Source organism: Amborella trichopoda, chromosome 7, assembly GCF_054954075.1.
Source record: "Amborella trichopoda isolate Santa Cruz 75 chromosome 7, AtrichopodaSantaCruz75HAP2 v2.0, whole genome shotgun sequence".
Taxonomy (NCBI): domain Eukaryota; kingdom Viridiplantae; phylum Streptophyta; class Magnoliopsida; order Amborellales; family Amborellaceae; genus Amborella; species Amborella trichopoda.
The window spans coordinates 7,574,779-7,594,995 of record NC_142342.1 but is presented as its reverse complement, the minus strand read 5'-3'; the positions used below and the strand labels follow the sequence as shown (position 1 = coordinate 7,594,995).

General features: G+C 35.4%; 1 protein-coding gene across 50 annotated transcripts in view; it reads right to left on the bottom strand.

The window, feature by feature from the left end:
* Positions 1 to 9,638, bottom strand: part of LOC110008094 (uncharacterized) — a 48,962-nt gene extending 39,324 nt beyond the window's left edge. For 18 of the 50 annotated variants that reach the window (XM_020673469.2, XM_088872880.1, XM_020673470.2 and 15 more), the window contains exons 1-6: positions 9,114 to 9,637; positions 4,238 to 4,322; positions 3,683 to 3,725; positions 3,184 to 3,334; positions 3,000 to 3,068; positions 2,656 to 2,743 (exon numbers count right to left, since the gene is read on the bottom strand). In XM_020673469.2, coding sequence (XP_020529128.1) covers positions 2,656 to 2,743; positions 3,000 to 3,068; positions 3,184 to 3,334; positions 3,683 to 3,719 — 345 coding nt within the window. In that variant the 5' untranslated portion in view covers positions 3,720 to 3,725; positions 4,238 to 4,322; positions 9,114 to 9,637. Of the gene's footprint in view, positions 1 to 1,503; positions 1,654 to 2,655; positions 2,814 to 2,999; positions 3,102 to 3,183; positions 3,335 to 3,682; positions 3,726 to 4,237; positions 4,323 to 9,113 lie in introns of those variants that run through there. The other 32 variants (XM_088872908.1, XM_088872884.1, XM_088872885.1 and 29 more) reach the window with 15 other exon arrangements.
* Between the last annotated feature and the right edge of the window lie 10,579 nt (positions 9,639 to 20,217).

The following is a 20,217-nucleotide window of genomic DNA, read 5'->3' as shown; positions in this document are numbered from 1 at the left end:
CCATACGTCTTGTATCCATTTTTTATGATATTATGCATGACGGTCATGTCAGGGAGGGATGCAAGGCATCATCTTGGTTGCAACGGTTGGGGCGTGAATCATGTCCGGGGCGAGACGACCGTCATCCACTGCAAATTATCTTCAATCGGAACATGCATATTGCGTCAGGATCAAAACAAAAGTATTATAGTGAATGTGGTGTGTGAAATTTTCGGTTTAGAGATTCAGGAGGCAAGTGAGAATGGTGGGGATGTCCAGATTTTGGCAGAAGAGGATGTAGTGTTTCACGGGGTAGGTGAGGATGTTGAAGATTTCGAAATTTCAAACACACTGAATTGGGATGGAGATGAGGATTACGACGTTTGGGAGGCCGATCATATCCAAGAGAGGATGACGGGGTTGTCGTGATTCACAGGGTAGGTGAGGATGATGAAGATGATATCCCTGGAGAGGATGAAGGGGGTGTAGTGATTCGCGGGGTAAGTGAGGATGATGAAGATGATATCCTGGAGAGGATGACGGGGTTGTGGTGATTCGATTTCAACGATGGTTTCCTGGAGAGGATGACAGGGTTGTAGTGATTCGCGGGGTAAGTGAGGATGATGAGAATTTCGAGATTTCAATGATGATATCCCTAGAGAGGATGACAGGGTTGTAGTGATTCGCGGGGTAAGTGAGGATGATGAGGATTTCGAGATTTTAAACGATAATGAGGGTGTGCAGATTTGGGAGGGAGATGAGGATTACGACATTTGGGAGGTAGATGATATCCCTACAAAACCACGATATCCCTACAACACCAATTAATGACTTGATGCGATAAGAGATGAAGAAGGCTACAGCTGCACTATTTGTATGTCGGAGCTTAGTGACGACTTAAGGGCGATGCCCTGTGGCCATTTCAAATGGCTTGGGGAAAGCAATTCATGCCCGGTGTGCAAGCATCGACTGTCGACCGCATTTTCTTTTTTCTCCTCACACATAATCATCCATTACTTATATGGAGATAAATGTATATAACTCTATTTATGTCCCTTCATAGAGACCTGAATGAAATTGACATATTACTGTGCTTGCGTATTTTTGAAGGAGTAGTATAAAATTCTCTGCTTTTAAAAGTCATCTTTATTTGAGGTTGTGGGTTTTTGACAGTCTACGGTTAATCAGTTTGCTTGTAACTGTTCAGTATTCATTCTAAATGATGTTTTGGTCTATGTGATAAAAAATTCATAGCACAAAAAGGCATGGTATCACCATAGCAAGGTTAACCTTAGAAAAACTCGTTGATACCAAAAACCTTTGAAGTTTTAGCATCTTGAGTAATATTAACTAGGAAATATCGGAGACAAGAGCACCAGCTACTGCCAGACACTTTTCAATCATTCCCCTGGTTCTTTACAGTGCCTTAACCAACCGTAGCCAGACTAAAGGTGGACATAGTTTTGTCTATCAGACGGTAAGGGCACGACCAAAAACTCATATTGTGCAAAAGAAAGGGACTACCTGAAGATACACATGAAATTGAGGAACATGGTACCTGAAGGAAATACAGTCCCAGACCATGAGCATAGCCACACAATCAGATGTCGAGCTGGAACAGCAAAAGGAGCATCAACCCAACTTCAGTCAGATGATGATTTCTGGTCGATCGTCCTATAAAGCTCCAAAATGAACCAATACAACCACGAGAGAGTAAGAGATTGTGCCATTTGGGCCAGGGCTATGGGCAGCAGAGGAAGAGAGAGACAAGAACATTGATGTGAAAAGAAAGGGAAAGCAACAAAATCAGATTCATAATGTCTACATGCATCCGTTTATTATAGCATACATTTGGGAGGCCGATGATATCCCTGGTAGTGATTCACGGGGTAGGTGAGGATGATGAGGATTTCGAGATTTCAAACGATAATGAGGGTGTGCTGAATTGGGAGGGAGATGAGGATTACGACATTTGGGAGGCAGATGATATTCCTACAACACCAGCCGCAGACGATATCCACACCAGTTACGAAGTTAACTCCTTGATGCGGGTGAAAATAGGAGATGAATACAACTGCACTATTTGTATGTCCGACGGATTAAATTGCATTTTCTTTTTTATCCTCGCACATAAATCATCCAACTCTATTTATGTCCCTTCATAAAGACCTGAATAAAATTGAGATCTTACTGTGCTTGCGTATTTTTGAAGGCGTTTTATAAAATTCTCTGTTTTTCAAAGTCATTATTATTTGAGGTTGTGGGTTTTGAACAGTCTACGGTTAATCAGTTTGCTTGTCACTGTTCAGAATTCATTCTAAATGATGTTTTGGTCTATGGGATCATAAATTCATGACAAGGCCTATTTAGTCATAATCTAAAACCAGAAGCTCACATTAACAGTACAAAAGGCATGGTATCACCATAGCAAGGTTAACACTTAGAAAAACTCGTTGATACCAAAAACCTTTTTGAAGTTTTAGCATCTTAAGTAACATTAACTAGGAAATATCGGAGACTAAAGCACCAGCTACTGCCAGACACTTTTCAGTCATGCTTCTGGTTCCTTACACTTGCCTTAACCGACCGTAGTCAGACTAAAGGTGGACATAGTTTTGTCTATCAGCAGGTAAGGGCACGAGCAAAAACTCATATTGTGCAAAAGAAAGGGACTACCTGAAGATACACATGAAATTGAGGAACATGGTACCAGAAGGAAATATGGTCCCAGGCCATGAGCACAACCACACAATCAGATGTTGAGCTGGAACAGCAAAAGGAGAATCAACCCAACTTCGGTCAGATGATGATTTCTGGTCGATCGTTCTATAAAGCTCCAAAATGAACCAATACAACCACGAGAGAGTACAAGTTGTGTCATTTGGGTGAGGGCTATGGGCAGCAGAGGAAGAGAGAGACAAGAACATCGATGTGAAAAGAAAGGGAAAGCAACAAAATCAGATCCATAATGTCTACATGCATCCGTTTATTATAGCATAATATAATGGAGTATAGCATACCTTACTCCAACAGCCATCCAAATTCTGGTCCCTCCAATTAACCATGTAGACCAACAATTATGGGGCCCACTGGCATATTCGCCTCAGCAAAGTTAGATCCATCTGTTCATTATTGACATAGATAGTGGATTCCACTGTGGCACTAATCGATTGGATCATGGTAAACTAATTAAAAAGCATTTACCTGGACAGATACCAGTTCAGACATCTCAGCAACACAGCTTCATGTTCAAAGCCAGAAATTGAAGCATTTCTTTTGTTCCTCACACCTCCCATGCCAGCAGTAATCGTCTTTTCAAAATCCCATTTCAATATTTGAAACACATGGCGGAATGCTGCAATACAAATTTTAACTTTTCATATGTATCCGTTGGAATGGGATGTCATCTGTAGAGATGGATATCAGATACTAATTTTCATGAATAAATAATCTTGATGATGCTAAATGGGGGCATTTTTGAGACCTATTTTTTACAAGTCTGGAATTGTTATTTATTTTTACATGAAAAGATTGGACAACCTGTTGGACCATTTACATCAAAACTCAACAAAACAGCCTGATCTTCACAACTGTGCTCTTTTTGATGAAGCAAAAATACAGGGTTTATGTGATCTATATTTTAAATGCAAGTAAATATGACAATTCCTTTCTCTTATAATCACAAAGTAATATCATTAGGTACCTGAAGGAAAAATGAATCCTTCTGAGCTGCAGTGCATTCCAACCTGCAAAAGAGTACATGCATCTTTAATCCACACACAATAACAAAAATGACATCTAGAGCAGAGGAAACACTTTAAAATCCTCTGAAAATCATGAGCAACTGCTAATACAAGACAAGTAAAAAGGGAGGTTTGCAAATAAAACTCACAAAGCTTAACAGTAGAACAGGTTTGTAGAATGGAACGCAACAAAAAGAAGGGAGAGAAGCAAAACAAGGTCATTAATCAGTGGCCATTCTAGAGGAAGAACTTGGTAATCATTTGGACAAGTTTAATTTAAAACAACGACATGATCATGATGAATGTTGACTCAGATGCATCTTATGAGTATCGGCTTCATTTTGTATGGGAAAACCTTATGTTAGATGAGTTTTTTAACAGTGAATAACTTTCAAAAAATAAAAAAATGAAATAGAAGGTCAACTCTATGATATATTTTTTTATTATAGGTTCTACCCATACAACACATGCACACATGCATGCAGAGATAGAGAGGGGGAAGGGGGGCTACCAACCTCTCTTCATCAACAATGCTCTGATAGCTGGAAGCTTTTTTGGAACATAGACTTCAGATGTATGTTCCATAAGAACAAGAAAAAACTGCAATACAGGAAAGGTGCAGTCACTTTCTATTCCATGGAACATGTTATTAAACCAAACTGCAAAAGACAGCATTACACAACTAATAAAGTATTTAATCAGATCCACCTGAGAAAATTAGACATTAACTGTTCCATTAAGAATACTATCAAGCATGTCATATTTCATTTGTAGCACAAAAATCAATGCAACATTGGTGCAACTGTCCCTAATCAAACTGTGCTTCTCCTCATCTGAAAGAAACCCCCATTCCCTTACAGCTGCATCTTGAATTGTTGCAGCAGCTTGAAACCTTGCAGTTGCTAGAAGAGAATTCTCTATTCAACATTTGTGACCACAATTAATTCCACATAACATCGTAGGACTAATCACAAGCAATGTTTGCCACCTAATTTCTAGGAACATTAGGGTGCATGCGCTATAAGAAACATATGGCCATCCAATTAATTTTTACAGTGACAACAGTATATACCTAAGGGTCAGCTTACAAAATGAATAAGGTTTCATTCCAACTCCATAATAGTATTGAAGCAAATCAGCCTTTCTGCTCCTCTGTAACCCATGAGAATGGGGTTGAGACAAGCCAAAAGGATGAAAAGCATAAACCATGGGCCTCATAAGCTAGGAAGATGACATGACGTAAGATGTCAAAAAAGAGTGGATTAAAGAGGCTAAAGATCAAGCAACTAAACAATTGATGAAAGAAGAAGCAGAAGCTGCAACGGATGTGCAAACAACAGCGAGAAAATGAATATAACCCAAACTCTAAGACTGATATATTTGATTATAGAGGTAATGGATTCACACCTTAGTCCCAATGATGATGGATACCAATACAAGCAACATGTAGATTCTATATGGAACCAAAAGTTCATGCTGCATAATTAGATACTTCTTCAGCACTCCATAGGTATCAAAAAAAGAGCACTTGAAACATATCACTTGTTTCATACGTACCTAAATAATTCATAAAATATTTGCATTTGTCATTTCTTATGAGTAGGTTTGCAGAGAAAATCGATAACTACTCTTTACTCTTGTTTCCTTTATTGCTAAGCAGAATGCAAATGTGGGAGGCACAACCACAGATACATTATGCATAGGAAAACTGGTCTAAGTAACCACAAAACTCCTTCAGCCAAGAACACACCAACTTGTAGTGTTCTCTCTCTCTCTCTCTCTCTCTCTCACGAGTAGGTTTATAGAGAAAATCAAGTTCTCTATTCCCTATTTTGCTTTCATTGCTAAGAAGAACGCAAATGTGGGAGGCACAACCACAAAGACATTATGCATATGAAAGCTGGTCTGGGTAACCACAAAATTCCTTCAGCCAAGAAGGAACCAACTTGTAGTGCTCTCTCTCTCTCTCTCTCTCTCTCTCTCTCTCTCTCTCTCTCTATATATATATATATATATATATATATATATATACTAACAGCTACAGTAAACGTCCAATAGACCAGAATGAATATGGGCCAATCTAATGGTCACGTTTGAATTTTGTATTTAAATGTTAAGTTTTTTTCATAAAAATCTAAATCACTTGAAATTCAAGCATCTATTCTTAAAAAATAGGCGAATCTAATCAAAATATCAAAAAAATAATTCACAAAAATTAAATGAACAAAAATACCCATGAAAAATTTCAAGGGTATTTTGGTCTATTCAATTCTTGTCAATTAGTTTTTTAATATTTTTATTTGGCACACATTGACGATAAGAGTAGACACCCCAAAATTTATGTGATTTGGATTTGTAGAAAAAATATTAAAATTCAAATAAAAAATATAGTCGTGGTCGTCAAATCAGCCCAGATTCAATCTCGACCGTTGGACTTACACTATTCCATCAACCCATGAGCGATCTTTTCCATACACATATATATATAGGTGAGGTTTGTATAAGGTTGCCTCCTTATACCGTAGAAATATAGCATGCCTAGAAATTTACGTAGAGATGTCAGTTTGCTGTCAAAACATTATGATGGCCCGAAAATCTCTTTTCATCCTCAATTATAAAATTTAAAATTTCAAAAATTGTACAGAGCAAGCAAATCATGAGACACTTGAAAATCTTGAAAATATACGATCCAAATAGCTTGTTATAAGATGCATTATTTTTTGACATGAAATTCTTTTTTCCTTCATGTCCATTCATCTCAATGTCAAGATGATCACATGGAAGGTTCTCCAATGCCGGAACACTCTCCTATGAAGGATTTCTGAGGTGCACCTTACTTCAACGGTATAAAGTTGCAACCTTATATAATCTTTTTCCTATATATATATATGTGTGTGTGTGTGTGTGTGTGTGTGTCCATGATCCTTATTAACTGGTCAATTTTAAATTTATCAAATATATATATATATGCGTGTGTGTGTGTGTGTGTATGGAAGAGACCATGCAACGCCTATGAGCGAAAATGAATAGTATTTTCAACCATAGGCTCAGCACCGTCCGATTTTTTTGAATGGTGTGGATTAAAAAACAGCCACAGACATAGCATGTCCATTGCAAGGTTTTTTCACGAAATAAACAGGGGATTCCGCCAGGGATATAGCATGCCCGTTGCGGTTTTTAAGGCAAACCGCAACGAATCTACAAGAGCCGTTGCAAGGTGAAACTATTCAAATGCACCCATAAGTGTTTTTAAGACTTTTCCTATATATATTATATTTAAAAGTAGAATAGGAGTTAGCTTTTTCAAAGTATTAGGGAGGTGATGTTGGGGGTAAAAATTGAAACCCCAACGTGGTGACTAAGGTGTGGGGTACTACCACCACAACCCCAGCCCCTTTCCCAAAAGTGGTAAGTCAGTGCGGATTTAGGCCCCTACTCTTTAGTGAGAATGGAGTCATAGACATCATAAGGCTCGGCAATACTACCACCAAGGCCCCACGCCTCAGCAACACTGCCACCAAGGCCCCATGCCATTCTCGAAAAAAAGGGGTAAGTCAGTGGGGATTTGAGCCCCTACCCTTTGGTGAAAATGGAGTCAGAGACCTCACCATGGGACTCGACAATACTACCACCAAGGCCTCAGACCATTCTCAAAAGTGGTAAGTCAATGGGGATTTGGGCCCCTACCCTTTGGTGAGAATGCAGGCAGAGACCTCACCATGGAGCTCGACAATACTACCGCCAAGGTCTTAGGCCATTCTCAAAAGTGGTAAGTCATTGGGGATTTGAGTCCCTACCCTTTGGTGAGAACGATGTCAAAGACCTCATCATGGAACTCGACAATACTACCACCAAGGCCCCATGCCATTCTCAAAAGTGGTAAGTCAGTGGGAATTTGTGCCCCTACCCTTTGGTAAGAAAAGAGTTAGAGACCTCACCTTGGGGCTCGGCAATACTACCGCCAAAGCCCCAGGCCATTCTCGACAAAACAAATCATAGTTTCATGAGAATCCATGATTTTGGCAAATTGAATCAAGAAGCATTTATAAGTGTAACCAAATCGCCCAAGTCAAATGGGATCACCAGGAGAGGCCAATATATAGCCTTTGTTGTAAACTTCTTTAGATTGAAAAAGGCAGAACCATATTTTGTGGATCCCTCCATACCATGTAAGTCTCTTCCAAACAACTCAGACGTTATGAGAAGGACCCGGTTTCTATGCGACCAAGCCCGCATATGTAGAAATGCGGGGCTATTAATAAATCTATTTTTGAGATAGATTTTTGGACTTAATTTTTGTAATCTCTAACATGGAGATCATGAATATAAAAAAATAAATAAATTTTAAAAACTAGAAATAATAATTCTAGTAAGAAAACATTTGGACCATTAGTTTCCATTGTTTTTAGATGGAAAACCTACTTGCATCCATCTTTAAGATGTTTGCTTTACACTTTTTGGACCGCATATGTAGTCATGCGGTCCAGCCCGCATGAAACAATTTTCCTTTTGAGAAACTTGAGGGGCACTCGAAAAGGAGAAATGTAAACCATTGGGAGATTAAACAGAGTAAGATTTATATGAGTGACTCTCAAAACTCATAGTACAGCAATACCCAATATAGAATCAGGTGCCACATTCGACATTTAAGTTGAAAATATGTAATAATCAGTCAATGTCAATCAGAACCATGATATAAAATGAAATTGGTGAAAACCATATTGAAAATGTCAAGAATCAACTAAGCCCATACCATAAATAAATATCAAAGCAAAAACTTTTACATCAATGGGGCATCTAGATCCTCATAACAAAAATTCTTTCTAGCCATTGTGTAAAGCACGCAGAAGCATTGTATCGGACCCATATTCCGTCTCAATCAAATTCAGCCAAGAAAAAAAATTCGATCTTCATCGAATATGGACAAAAATCCAGAAACTCATTAATTTAAAAAACTAGAACAAATAATAAATTTTAAAAAAATGTTCAGAATAAAAAATTCATTAGAATACCATGTAAAATCGATTCAAATCCATAATCAATTCATAAACTTTGTACTATGGGAATTCAAGAAAACAAATAAAAATTTCACAAAACAATTAAATTCTGACATATTGGAGAAAAAGGGAATACCTCAGCAACATTCATAGAGAGAAGTGGAGATATTATTTGAACAATTTAGAACCCGCAATCTGAAATTCAATTTAGGTTTTCCTCCAATTCACAATCCAGATAACAGCCCGTATGTACCGACAAACTCACAAAGCAAAGTTACTATTCTCTACCAATACAGAATAGAACTCGATGCAAATCACCATAAGAGAGACCAAAAACATGCAAAATGGCAAAATTTAAGAGAGACAAAGTAGAAAAGAAATGCAGCACAGTTACCTGAAAAGAGTAGCAAGCTTGTTCAATATCGGATTGGAGGTGACGGAAGTTCAGGATTCCAGGGAAAGCTCTACTTCTTTTCCTATCTTCCACCCATGGTTTTACAGTACTGAGGGAGGGAGGGAGGGAGGGAGGGGAAAATTACAGTCCAGGGGGGAAAGCTCAACTTCCTTTTAGCCTTTTATTTTTATTTTTAATTTAAAAATTTTATTATCACGAATTTCGATGTGACCTTTATTATTATAAGATGAATTAAATAGAAATTAAAAAAAATATTTTTAAGTAGAAAATATTGATCAAAACGTATTTAAGGTTATTTTTTATTTTAAAAATGTTTAAGTATATTGATCCAGTTCTCTTTATAAAAATGAATTTCTATGAAAAACTTCGGATAAATATAATATTTCAATAAAATAAAAATAAAATAGACAATTAAATTTTGGCTATTAGTTAATGCCCATGTGAGGCGTTGGAGATATGCATGCTTATGCATCCTTCCATGTGTCCAAATGATAATGACCGTTCACTTTGTAGCCGTACACGTGGTCAGGATACGAGTAGGAGATAGAGGAAGGTCACACTTATGAGTGTATGTGTTGTGTTCATGAGCGTGTGCATGTGCATGTGCATGTCTTTTGCATGATTTGGGCCAGCCCAATTCATATGCAACGCGAACCAATTCATTATACGACTGTTCTTATCTATATTCCCATAATATTATTTTTATGGTGATCTTTTGGAGTACCACATACGTAGGTGTAGGAGGGCCTCATAAAATCATTACTTTTCTCAATAAATGATTCCAATGATTTAAAAATTGTTGAGTCGAATTGGACTCGTTCGGTTCAACTTGGGAACCGACACGAGTTCGACTCGTCCGGTTCGACTCGAGAATCGGCACAAGCCGTGTCGGTTCCAGCACAAAATCGGGAACCGTCCAGTTCTAGAGCAAAACTATCGGTTCCCTCCCGTTTCTAGCCTTCACACGTGTGTACGCGTCACGTGCCACATACACCACTCACACACGTGTGACGCGAGCCGTACACACTCCCACACATGCCACCACTCACACACGTGTGTACGTGTGACACGAGCCATACACACTCCCACACGTGCCACCACTCACACACGTGTGTAAATGTGACACGAGCCGTATACACTCCCACACGTGCCACACGCATGATACGTGTGCTAACTATACACACTCTCACACATGCCACACGCACGGACACGTGTGTACGTACATGTGCGCACATGCACGTGTGAGGTTACCCCAACGTTTTCACGCGTATACTTTAATTCATATTACATAGCTTGAACACCCATATTTCGATGTGGGATAATTCTCAAACATCATTAAATAAGAAGGAAATGTAAATATATTCTATTAATCAGCATATTATAACTAGATGTGGTGAGGTGGCATGGTGGTTATGTCTCTTGTTTCTTTACTTTAGTTTGCATTTTTGTGATGTATAGTAGTTTTTGTTGTGTATATTGTATAAATATTTTTGTAAATAATATAAAAGGCATAAAAATTTGAAAAATAAAAAAGTTAATTTTTTGTATCCCTCCATGGACGTTGCATTTGCATTTTTTTGTTGTATAGTAGTTTGCATTTTTTGTGACGTATAGTAGTTTTTGTTGCGTATATTGTATAAATATTTTTGTAAATAATATAAAAGGCATAAAAAAATGAAAAAGAAAAAAGTTAATTTTTTGTATAGCAGTTAATTTTTGTTGTATATATAATGGTATAATTATTTTTGTAAATAATATGAACGACATAAAAAAATAAAAAATAAAAAGTTTATTCTATTTGAAATCTCCATCTTTCTACTAACAATCTCTTTCACTAAATTTATTATAGAAACCTAAAAAAATATATTTTTGAAAAATTGAAATGTTATTTTCAAAATTTGTACGCATTTTATTAATTTTTACATTCATAACCAAATCTTTTATTTTATTTATTAATTTTTACATTATAAATCATGTAATGTACTATTTTTCTTACAGTTGTCAATAATACATTTTAAATTAGATAATATTATAAAATATTTTTAATTTGTTATTATTTATCTAATAAAATAATTATAAAACGTAAACTAATAATTATAATTTCAGTATATAATATTATAATTAGTTAGGTTATAATAATTTTGGATTATAGTTAGTTAGGTTGTAATAATTTGGGTTTTTTTAGCGGATTAGGGTTTTTCGTCAAAACGAGATTTTAATAGCCATTCTTTCGTTGATTTAGTCTATTCTTTATTATAGTCCATGTATAATTATATATTTTATCCATTATAATGCTATGGTTTTTTTTTTATGTGATGCAAATTTATTACTTAAGTTTATACAGGGAAAGAGCATCTCAATATTCACAAATTGATGAAAAAACTGAAAGTTAATAATGTAGTACCCGTATTTCTTATTGGATTCCTAAAAAACTATATTTATAATGAATTTTAATAAATTTTTCGGATTTTTTTGAAGCTTTAATCAGACCGATTCCCGATCCGGATATCCTATTCGCAGATCTGAATCGGTTTTTGAGATGCCCGATCAGGGTCATCGATCCGCTTTTTAAATCATTGAATGATTCTATAGGACCCTCCCCCACCCATATGTAAGACTTCAAAGGATCATCATTAAATTTGGCACGGATCTATAGAAAAGTCAAATCCCACATACATATGATAACTTTTTTAGAGATCCTTGCTAATTTTAATATTGATCTTTTGGGGTCCTACACATATGAGTGGATGAGGGTCTTATAAAATCATTGCTAAATTATATATTATGATAATGATAAATAACCGTATAGGACCCTCCCCTATCCAGGTGTGTAGGATCCCAAAAAATCACCATTAAATTTGACACAGATCTATAGAAAAGTCAAACCCCACATCCATATGATAATTTTTCTAGAGATCCATGTCAATTTTAATAGTAATCTTTTGGGGTTCTACACACATAAACGAAAAAATATCTTATAGAATCATATTACTATATGATAAGAACGAGAAAAGTCCTATAAGATTATTACTCTATTATAAAATTTAAAAGTGTGCCATAATTGGATTGTTTAAGGTTGCAACATTATAGAAACCACACTTTTTGCTTTTATGGGTTCCCCTCTCACAAATAAACTCCATCCAATTTTCTCTCTCTTAATCTTATTTTTCTCACTAAATCTTTTCTCTCCTCTCTCTTTACTACAACATTGAGCTCTCTTTTACCAAAACTCTTTAACTTAATCCAAAGGACTACTTTAACGTCTGTGAGTCTCACCAAAAGGCATTATCCTAGGAGCAATTAATCAATCAATCTTCATCGATTTCTATGTCTCATAAAGACAAATTTAGGCGCATACTTATCCATATTTTCTCTCTCCTCTTCCTCTCTTGACTTTTGAAATAAATGCTTAAAACCTCCCTCTCTAAACTCTAATACACAAACCAAACTCACGTGCCATCTGTCTCTCTATTTCTCTCTCTCTCTACCCTGCTTACACATGCTTACACAGTACAAAATACTCTCTCTCTATACCGCGTTTACACACTACAAAAAAATACTCTCCCTCTACCCTGCTTACACCGTACAAAAATACACTGTCTCTACCCTACTTACGTACTACAAAAATACTCTCTCTCTACCCTGCTTACACACTACAAAGGCACACTTAGTCCCCCTCTCTCTCACACACCAAAAAAATTGCACTTAATCATAAACCTAAAAAACTACTCTCTCCTCACTCTCAAAATTTTGATGGTTGTCTCTCTCTCATCGCCCTCCTACCCTCTCTCTAAAAGATATATACTCCCCCCTTCGTCCAGCCATCCAATTTAGATCAAGTGAACTAATAAGTATTTAATCTAGATTTGATGCTTTAGGGTATTTTATTTTTAATTTTTTTATACCAACTATATAAATATGAAATTTTGTACATGACATCACTTAAATAAAATATTAAAAATAATATTTTTGATAAAATACAATGATAAAAAATACACCTCGAACTTTTAAGGGTATTTTAGTCATTTTATTTTATTATGAATATTTTTTTAAGTATGGCCCAAATTTTGGTGTAAAAATGTTTTGTATACAAAAAATTAAAAATAAAATAGTATAGATGGTGATATTGTGATTGGGGTCATCTAAGTCGTCCATTTAGAAAGGACGGTTTGATAGGGACAATATAAAAGTTTATATTGTAGGGGAAGCATAAAAAGCTTGCATTAATATAACTAGGGTCATTAACAGGCTGGGGTCAGGCAAGTCTAGCCCTAACTTGAGCCCCAACTTAAAACTGTGCAAAGTAGGCCCTTGCCCGGCCCCAAAATATTTGGGCTTTCTAGGACCTGTTTTGCCACGCTAATCCTAAATACATAGACAAAATTTCTATGAGTCCATGTAGAAATGAGTCCCTTCTTAAAAATCTATTTTTGAGATGGATTTTTAGACCTAATTTTAAAGGATATATAATCTCTAATATTATGGCAATCATGAATATGAGAAAGTAAATAAATTTTAAAATTAAAACTAATACTTTTACGAAGAAAATATTTCGACCTTTAAATTCAATTGTTTTTATATTGAGTATTCATTTGCATCCATCTTTAAAGTGGATGCTTTCCACCTCAGGGATGCAAATATACAAATGTGTCCCCCGTCGCATGGAATAGTTTTCCTAAACACAATAGGTTGGCAAGGAGGCATAAACATCAAACTTCCAAAAAGTACTTTCCCAATTTTTTAGGAAAGCTTAATTATGGTGTAAGAATCATTGTTCGCAAAACCGGTTGGTTTGAATCGGAGCCGATTGGTTTGAAACAAAATCAACCGGTTAGCTCGAAACTGCTTTGATTCCGAATCCGGTTACACCCGGTTTAGTAGTACCAGTAGTCTAACTGTCACCACCGGTGCAAAACCGGTCGATTAGACCTCGAAGTGGTATTTTTATTAAAAACCGGACGGTTTCTGCTAATCAGGCCGGTTTAACGCTAAAACGGGCGTTTTTTCGAAAATAACAAACATTTTAAAAAAGCTGGCGTGCAGGAACCTGTGAATCTACCTTTTACAGGTTTTTAGATTCAGTTTTTTGCCTCTCTTTTTTTTTTGAAGTTTTTGATTCTTTATTGTTGTATAACACCATAAAATATCTATAAAACATTGAATCTAGAATGAAAATCGCAAAAGAATGAGATTTTGCGAATTGAAGTGGCGGATTTTCAAAGTTTTGAAATTTACATAATTTTCTCGATAGCAGCTTCAACACCACATGGATCTTTATGAAAATGGAGGGCTTTTGATTCATTGTTGAAGCATTACTCATTTCCCTATTTCAATTTGTCCAAAAAATTGAAGATGGAAGATTGATTTCAGCCCGAAATGCTGCTGCTTGAAGAACTGCGTTCGATCCAAAAAAATGATTTCTGATCGATCTATTGCTCTTTTTTTATCAAATTGAATTGTGTATTTTGATCATCAAGGCTTCATCTGTCAAATTTAAAATTTTTATATAGACTCTTTTGCTACGTTTTTGTTATGGAAATTTCATGAACTAAAATTTGCGCCATTTTTTGAAGAACATTCTCAATATTGAATGGATCTTCATGAAATTGTGGGCATTTGAGTCGTTATCAAAGTATTTATCATATCCCTATTTTAATTTGTTCAAAAAAGGGAAGATTGGGGGTTGATTTTGACTCGAAAATTTCGTTATTCTTGATGATTTTGGCTCGATTTTGCGGTTTCTTAATAAAATTTTGTTTTTCAATAAAATTACGTCTTTTTTTTATATAAAAATATGTTTTTTGTGATGAATATGAGAATATATATATATATATATATATATATTCTTTCTTTTTAATGTTATATATTTTTCTAACAAAAAATAAATAAGTGTATGATATAGTGCATGATAATGTTGCTCGATTTTTTTCGATCTTTTTAGTTATTTTTATTAAGTGCATGATGTAGTTATATTTGTAATAATGGAGGAAAATAGTGCATCTTTTATCATATGAATTGAATTTCTTTTTATTTTGGGTTAATTCTAGCGTTCTTGATTATTTTGGCTTGAATATAGGTTTTCTTAATAAAATTTTGTTTTTCAATAAAATTATGTTTTTTGTGATGAATAGGATTAAAAATATATAGCGAAACACAGAAGTGCCATGATCCCCCTCTGTAAATGTTCTTAACTGGCAAGGGGGCACAACTGCTGTATTACAGACTTCACCAGACCTTTCGCCTTGTAAACCCTGATAGCGAAACACAACAGTACCATGATCCCTCTCGCCACTCTCATTGCTACTAGCCATTGTTAATTGGACTTTGTAATTTCATCAATTGAATTAATGTCAAATTATAAATTGTCTTGCATATATTTGCAGTATTCAAATATTAATTTTCAGAAAATGTTGTTTAATTGTTTTTTTTGTAAGATAAATGTATGTAATATACACTTAATCTAAGTTTTTCTATTTTTATTTTTTTTATTTTTTTGAGATTCTTGACCCATTTTTTTAAAAAAAATCTTCTTGACCTGTTAGTCTTGTTAACCGCCCCGGTTAGTCCGGTTCCAATTCTAATCGTTTCCAGCCCCATGTTTGGTAACCGTTCCGGTTCGATTTTGCAAACACCGATAGAAATCAACTTAAAAAAAATTGGCTTACGCTCGGGACTGAGCCATGTAGAAATCAACTTTAAAAAAATTGGCTTACTATCGGGACTGGGCCATGCACAAGCCAGTTACTTGAGTAAGTCCTGTTGGACTTGTTCGAATCCTGCACTAGCCCAAAAATACTCAATTAAGTGTTAGCAAAATATACGAAAGGATGGCAACAATAATTAAAAATCAATAAAACTAATTGATTGGTTATGCGCATTATATAGGATGGTAAACAATATATCAAAAAATGGAATATGGAAAAACTTAGATATAAAGTATGACACAATTAAAAAAATAAAAAAAACAAAAACAAAAAAAAAATAGAGCACATGAGAGAAATTCACAAATTATCATTAAAAAATTACGTGAAGTTACATTTGTACATAATTTCTTGATAAGGTTGAGCCTTAAACAATTCATTTAAGGTGCACCTCCAAACTTTATCCTAAGCTATAATTTTAGCAATGAAAATTTTCAGGACGGTGTAAAAATCTATTTTTATCTCTGGAAATGAAGCCTTAAAATCCAAAATTGAGTCAAAACAAATCTATAAACACATAAAAATCTTGACTATGGATAATCCAGATAATGAGTTGTAAGATGTATTATTTTTAAGATTTGAAATTTTTTTCATCTCGATGTCGAGATGATGAATTAAATGTTTTTTCGCCATTAAAACAATTGTTTTTCTGGGAATTTTAGAGTTGCGTCTTAATTTTATGTTAAACCTTATACATATAACTTTCATGATTCCTTCTTTCTCTTTTTTTCTTTTTTGAATGTTAACTTTTATGATTCTTTTCATATGCGATTTTGTACATAGAACTCACCTCGGCGGTTGTCGAGATTGAGTCCGTAAATCAAAGTATAATCGGTTCTGCCAGGCCTTAAATCACTCGTAGGAATGGCCCATGCAAATATTTTTCCTTGTCGTTGAAAAGAATATCCAACCCTTTCTATCGAAATTTACTAATAAAACAATAAACATGGACCCGGTTTCTATGCGGCCAAGCCCGCATATGAAATGCGAGCCTATTAATAAATCTATTTTTTACATAGATTTTTTGACTTAATTTTTAAGGACATATAATCTCTAATATGGAGATCATGAATTTAAAAACTAGAAATAATAATTCTAGTAAGAAAACATTTGGAGTGTTAGTTTCCATTGTTTTTAGATAAAACACCTACTTGAATCCATCTCTAAGATGAATGCTTTATACTGTTTGAATCGCATGCAAGGAGAAAATAAAACCAGAAAAAATAACAATAAAAAAAAAATTTGAGAAAATATAACCCTTTTCAAAGTCTACGAGGGAATCCACCCAAAATAATCTCTTCACGTGACCAAATTTTATTAACTCATTCACCTCTTCTATAATGAAGGGAAATATCCTTTAAATAAACTAAAAAAAATTAAGAAAAAAAAAAAAACAATAGACTTTCATAATTTTATCTCTCCCCCTATTTTTCTCACTCTTAACCTAATCACATTTTATCCAAAGCTTTCCCCTTCAATAGATGACCCTACCCTCTTCAATAGATAGCTATGTTGCCAAAAGATAAACCGCCTAAATTTAACTTTATTTTATTTATACTCCTAAACTAACCACCCAATTGATAAACATCAATTCATTCGCGTACAAAATAAACTCCCACCTAATTATCCATGCACACCTCCTATTCTTAAGTTTAAAATAAACTTAAAAAAAAACTAATAATAATAATATATATATATATATATATATATATATATATTCTACATCAATATGTAGTCATGCGGTCCAACCCCGTGAAATAATTTTCCATAAAACAATAATAAAGTTTATCAAACTGTATTTTCATTTCTGTAATATGTGCGATAAGGAATATCACAATCTCTCTTATTAGGTTTGGTGATAGCCAAATCACCATACCCATATTTTTCTCTAAAAGATTAAAGATATTATTGTAAAACAAAATAGACTTTCTTGAGAAACAAAAAAGTGATATCTATATAAGAGTTCAAATAAGACATAATACCAATCTTATTTAAGGTCACCCCTTCAGGGGTTATAGAAATGGATCTCCAAAGATGGAGAATGGTCTCCAAGAGAGAGAGACATGGCCTCCGACAGAAAAAATCTCTCGATTGCTTTCGAAGTTATCTTTTCGAAAGTAGTATTGAGGTGAGAAAGAAAGTATTGATCAACAGTGTTACTCGATCGAAAAAGCAAGTTTATAAAGGAAGATTGGTGATGACTTTTTACCAGTATTTAGATAGATGTATATATCTTGTACCCTAAAACTGTAATCTTCTTTGTAATAGTAGATTTAGTTGCCCAAACCATAGATGAAACCCTACAAGGTGAACCAAGTAAATCATGTGTTGTGGTGTACTTTTTTATTTTTAGTTTATTTCTCGCATTCAATTTATAGTTGTATTCATTTACTTCACATTTAGCCAATCATGTACATAATCTTGGGTAAAATCCCGATATTTGAGATTCCCGATTCCACACCCAAGAACTTCCGGTTTCTAGGGATCATTTATCTTTCAAAAATGAAACAGGCCCAAGTCTGCAATGAGTTGCCTTAAGTTTTAGTAGAGAGGAGGTAGGGGAGGACCTAGGGGCCCGCTAGAAGGACCAGCTCTGATCATCGCCTTCCTTGATTTCGCGTATGGCTTCGCCTCGAGAAAGAACGCTGCTGCTCCTCAATCTTAATGCATGGAACTGATTAATGAAAGGGGTTGGGGAAGCGAAGAAAGGGATAGGTTATTCTATCAGTTAGTGGGCATTTCTGCGGATGGCAAGGGCAAAAGGACAGGCCCGCCCCATGGAAAGTCTTGTTAGGCAGGCAATTTCCTCTCTGGTTCCATATGGGCGTCAAATATGAACCGGTCTTACAGGATGTGCGTGCTCACCTGCACTGACCCTATGAAAGAAGAGCAAGCCAACAACTCTCTCTCTCTAAATAACACACACACATGACGTCTCCGATCTTAACAGCACAAGCAGTGGATTTCCAAATGTCCGCATACAATAGTTGCTTAAACACTCAGAGTCTTCAATTTAGTACAGAGGGGTTGGAAACGACTGGTAAGGTGTTGACAATTGCACCACTGAGTCTTTGAGTTTGATTCCTACAGCTGAACTACCCAAGGTGAAAATACTCAATTGAGTAGCAACATGGTGCTGGGCAATGTCTGTAACATCTTGCACTTGAGCTTGCAGTGCCTCTGTTACCTGCATATCACATAGCCATGGAGTCAAACCACCCTGCAAACTTCTTCATCCAAACAATACGTACAGATAAGGGAGAAAGGAGAGCTGGTTACAAGTACAGTCTCCCCATCTGAATCAGCTAGAACAAGGCCAGGTGCCAATAAAAGGTAGTAAAGTTCTTTTGAAGTGCAAATAGGATCAGCTCAGCCACTTCCCTACAAAAAAAAGATGTCCATCACAAAGAATAACCAAAAACTGTAATACAGGAAAGATGCAGTCACTTTCTATTCCATGGAACATGTTATTAAACCAAACTGCAAAAGACAGCATTACATGGGTAATAAAGTATCTAATCAGATCCACCTGAGAAAATTAGAGATTAACTGTTCCATTAAGAATACAACCAAGCATGTCATATTTCATTTGCAGCACAAAAATCGATGCAACATTTGTGCAACTGTACTTAATCAGATTGTGCTTCTCCTCGTCTGAAAGAAACACCCATTCCCTTACTCCTGCATCTTGAATTGTTGCAGCAGCTTCAAACCTTGTAGTTGCTAGAAGAGAATTCTCAATTCAACATTGGTGACCACAATTAATTCCCCATAACATCATAGGACTAACCACAAGTAATGTCTGCTGTCTAACTTCTATGAAAACGAGGATGGATGCGCTATAAGAAACATATGGCCATCTAATTAACTTTTACAGTGACAAGAGTGTATACCTAAGGGTTAACTCACAGAATGAACATGATAAGGTTTCCTTCCAACTCCATAATAGTATTGAAGCAAATCAACCTTAATAGTATTGAAGCAAATCAACCTTCCTTCTCCTCTGTAACCCATGACTCCATCAGGATGGGGTCGAGACAAGCCAAAAGGATGGAAAGCATAAACCATGGGCCTCATAAGCTAGGAAAATGACATGATGTAAGATGTTGAAAAAGGGTGGGTTAAAGATGCTAAAGATCAAGCAACTAAACAATTGACGACCGAAGCAGCAGAAGCGAAGAGGAATGTGAAAACAACAGTGAGAAAATGTATATAACCCAAACTCTAAAATTGATAGATTTGATCATAGAGGTAATGGTTTGACACTTTATTTGCAATGATGATCGATACCAATACTAGCATCATGTAGATACTGTACGTAACCAAAAGTTCATGCTGCATAATTAGTTACTTATCCAGCACTCCAGAGGTATCAAACAAAG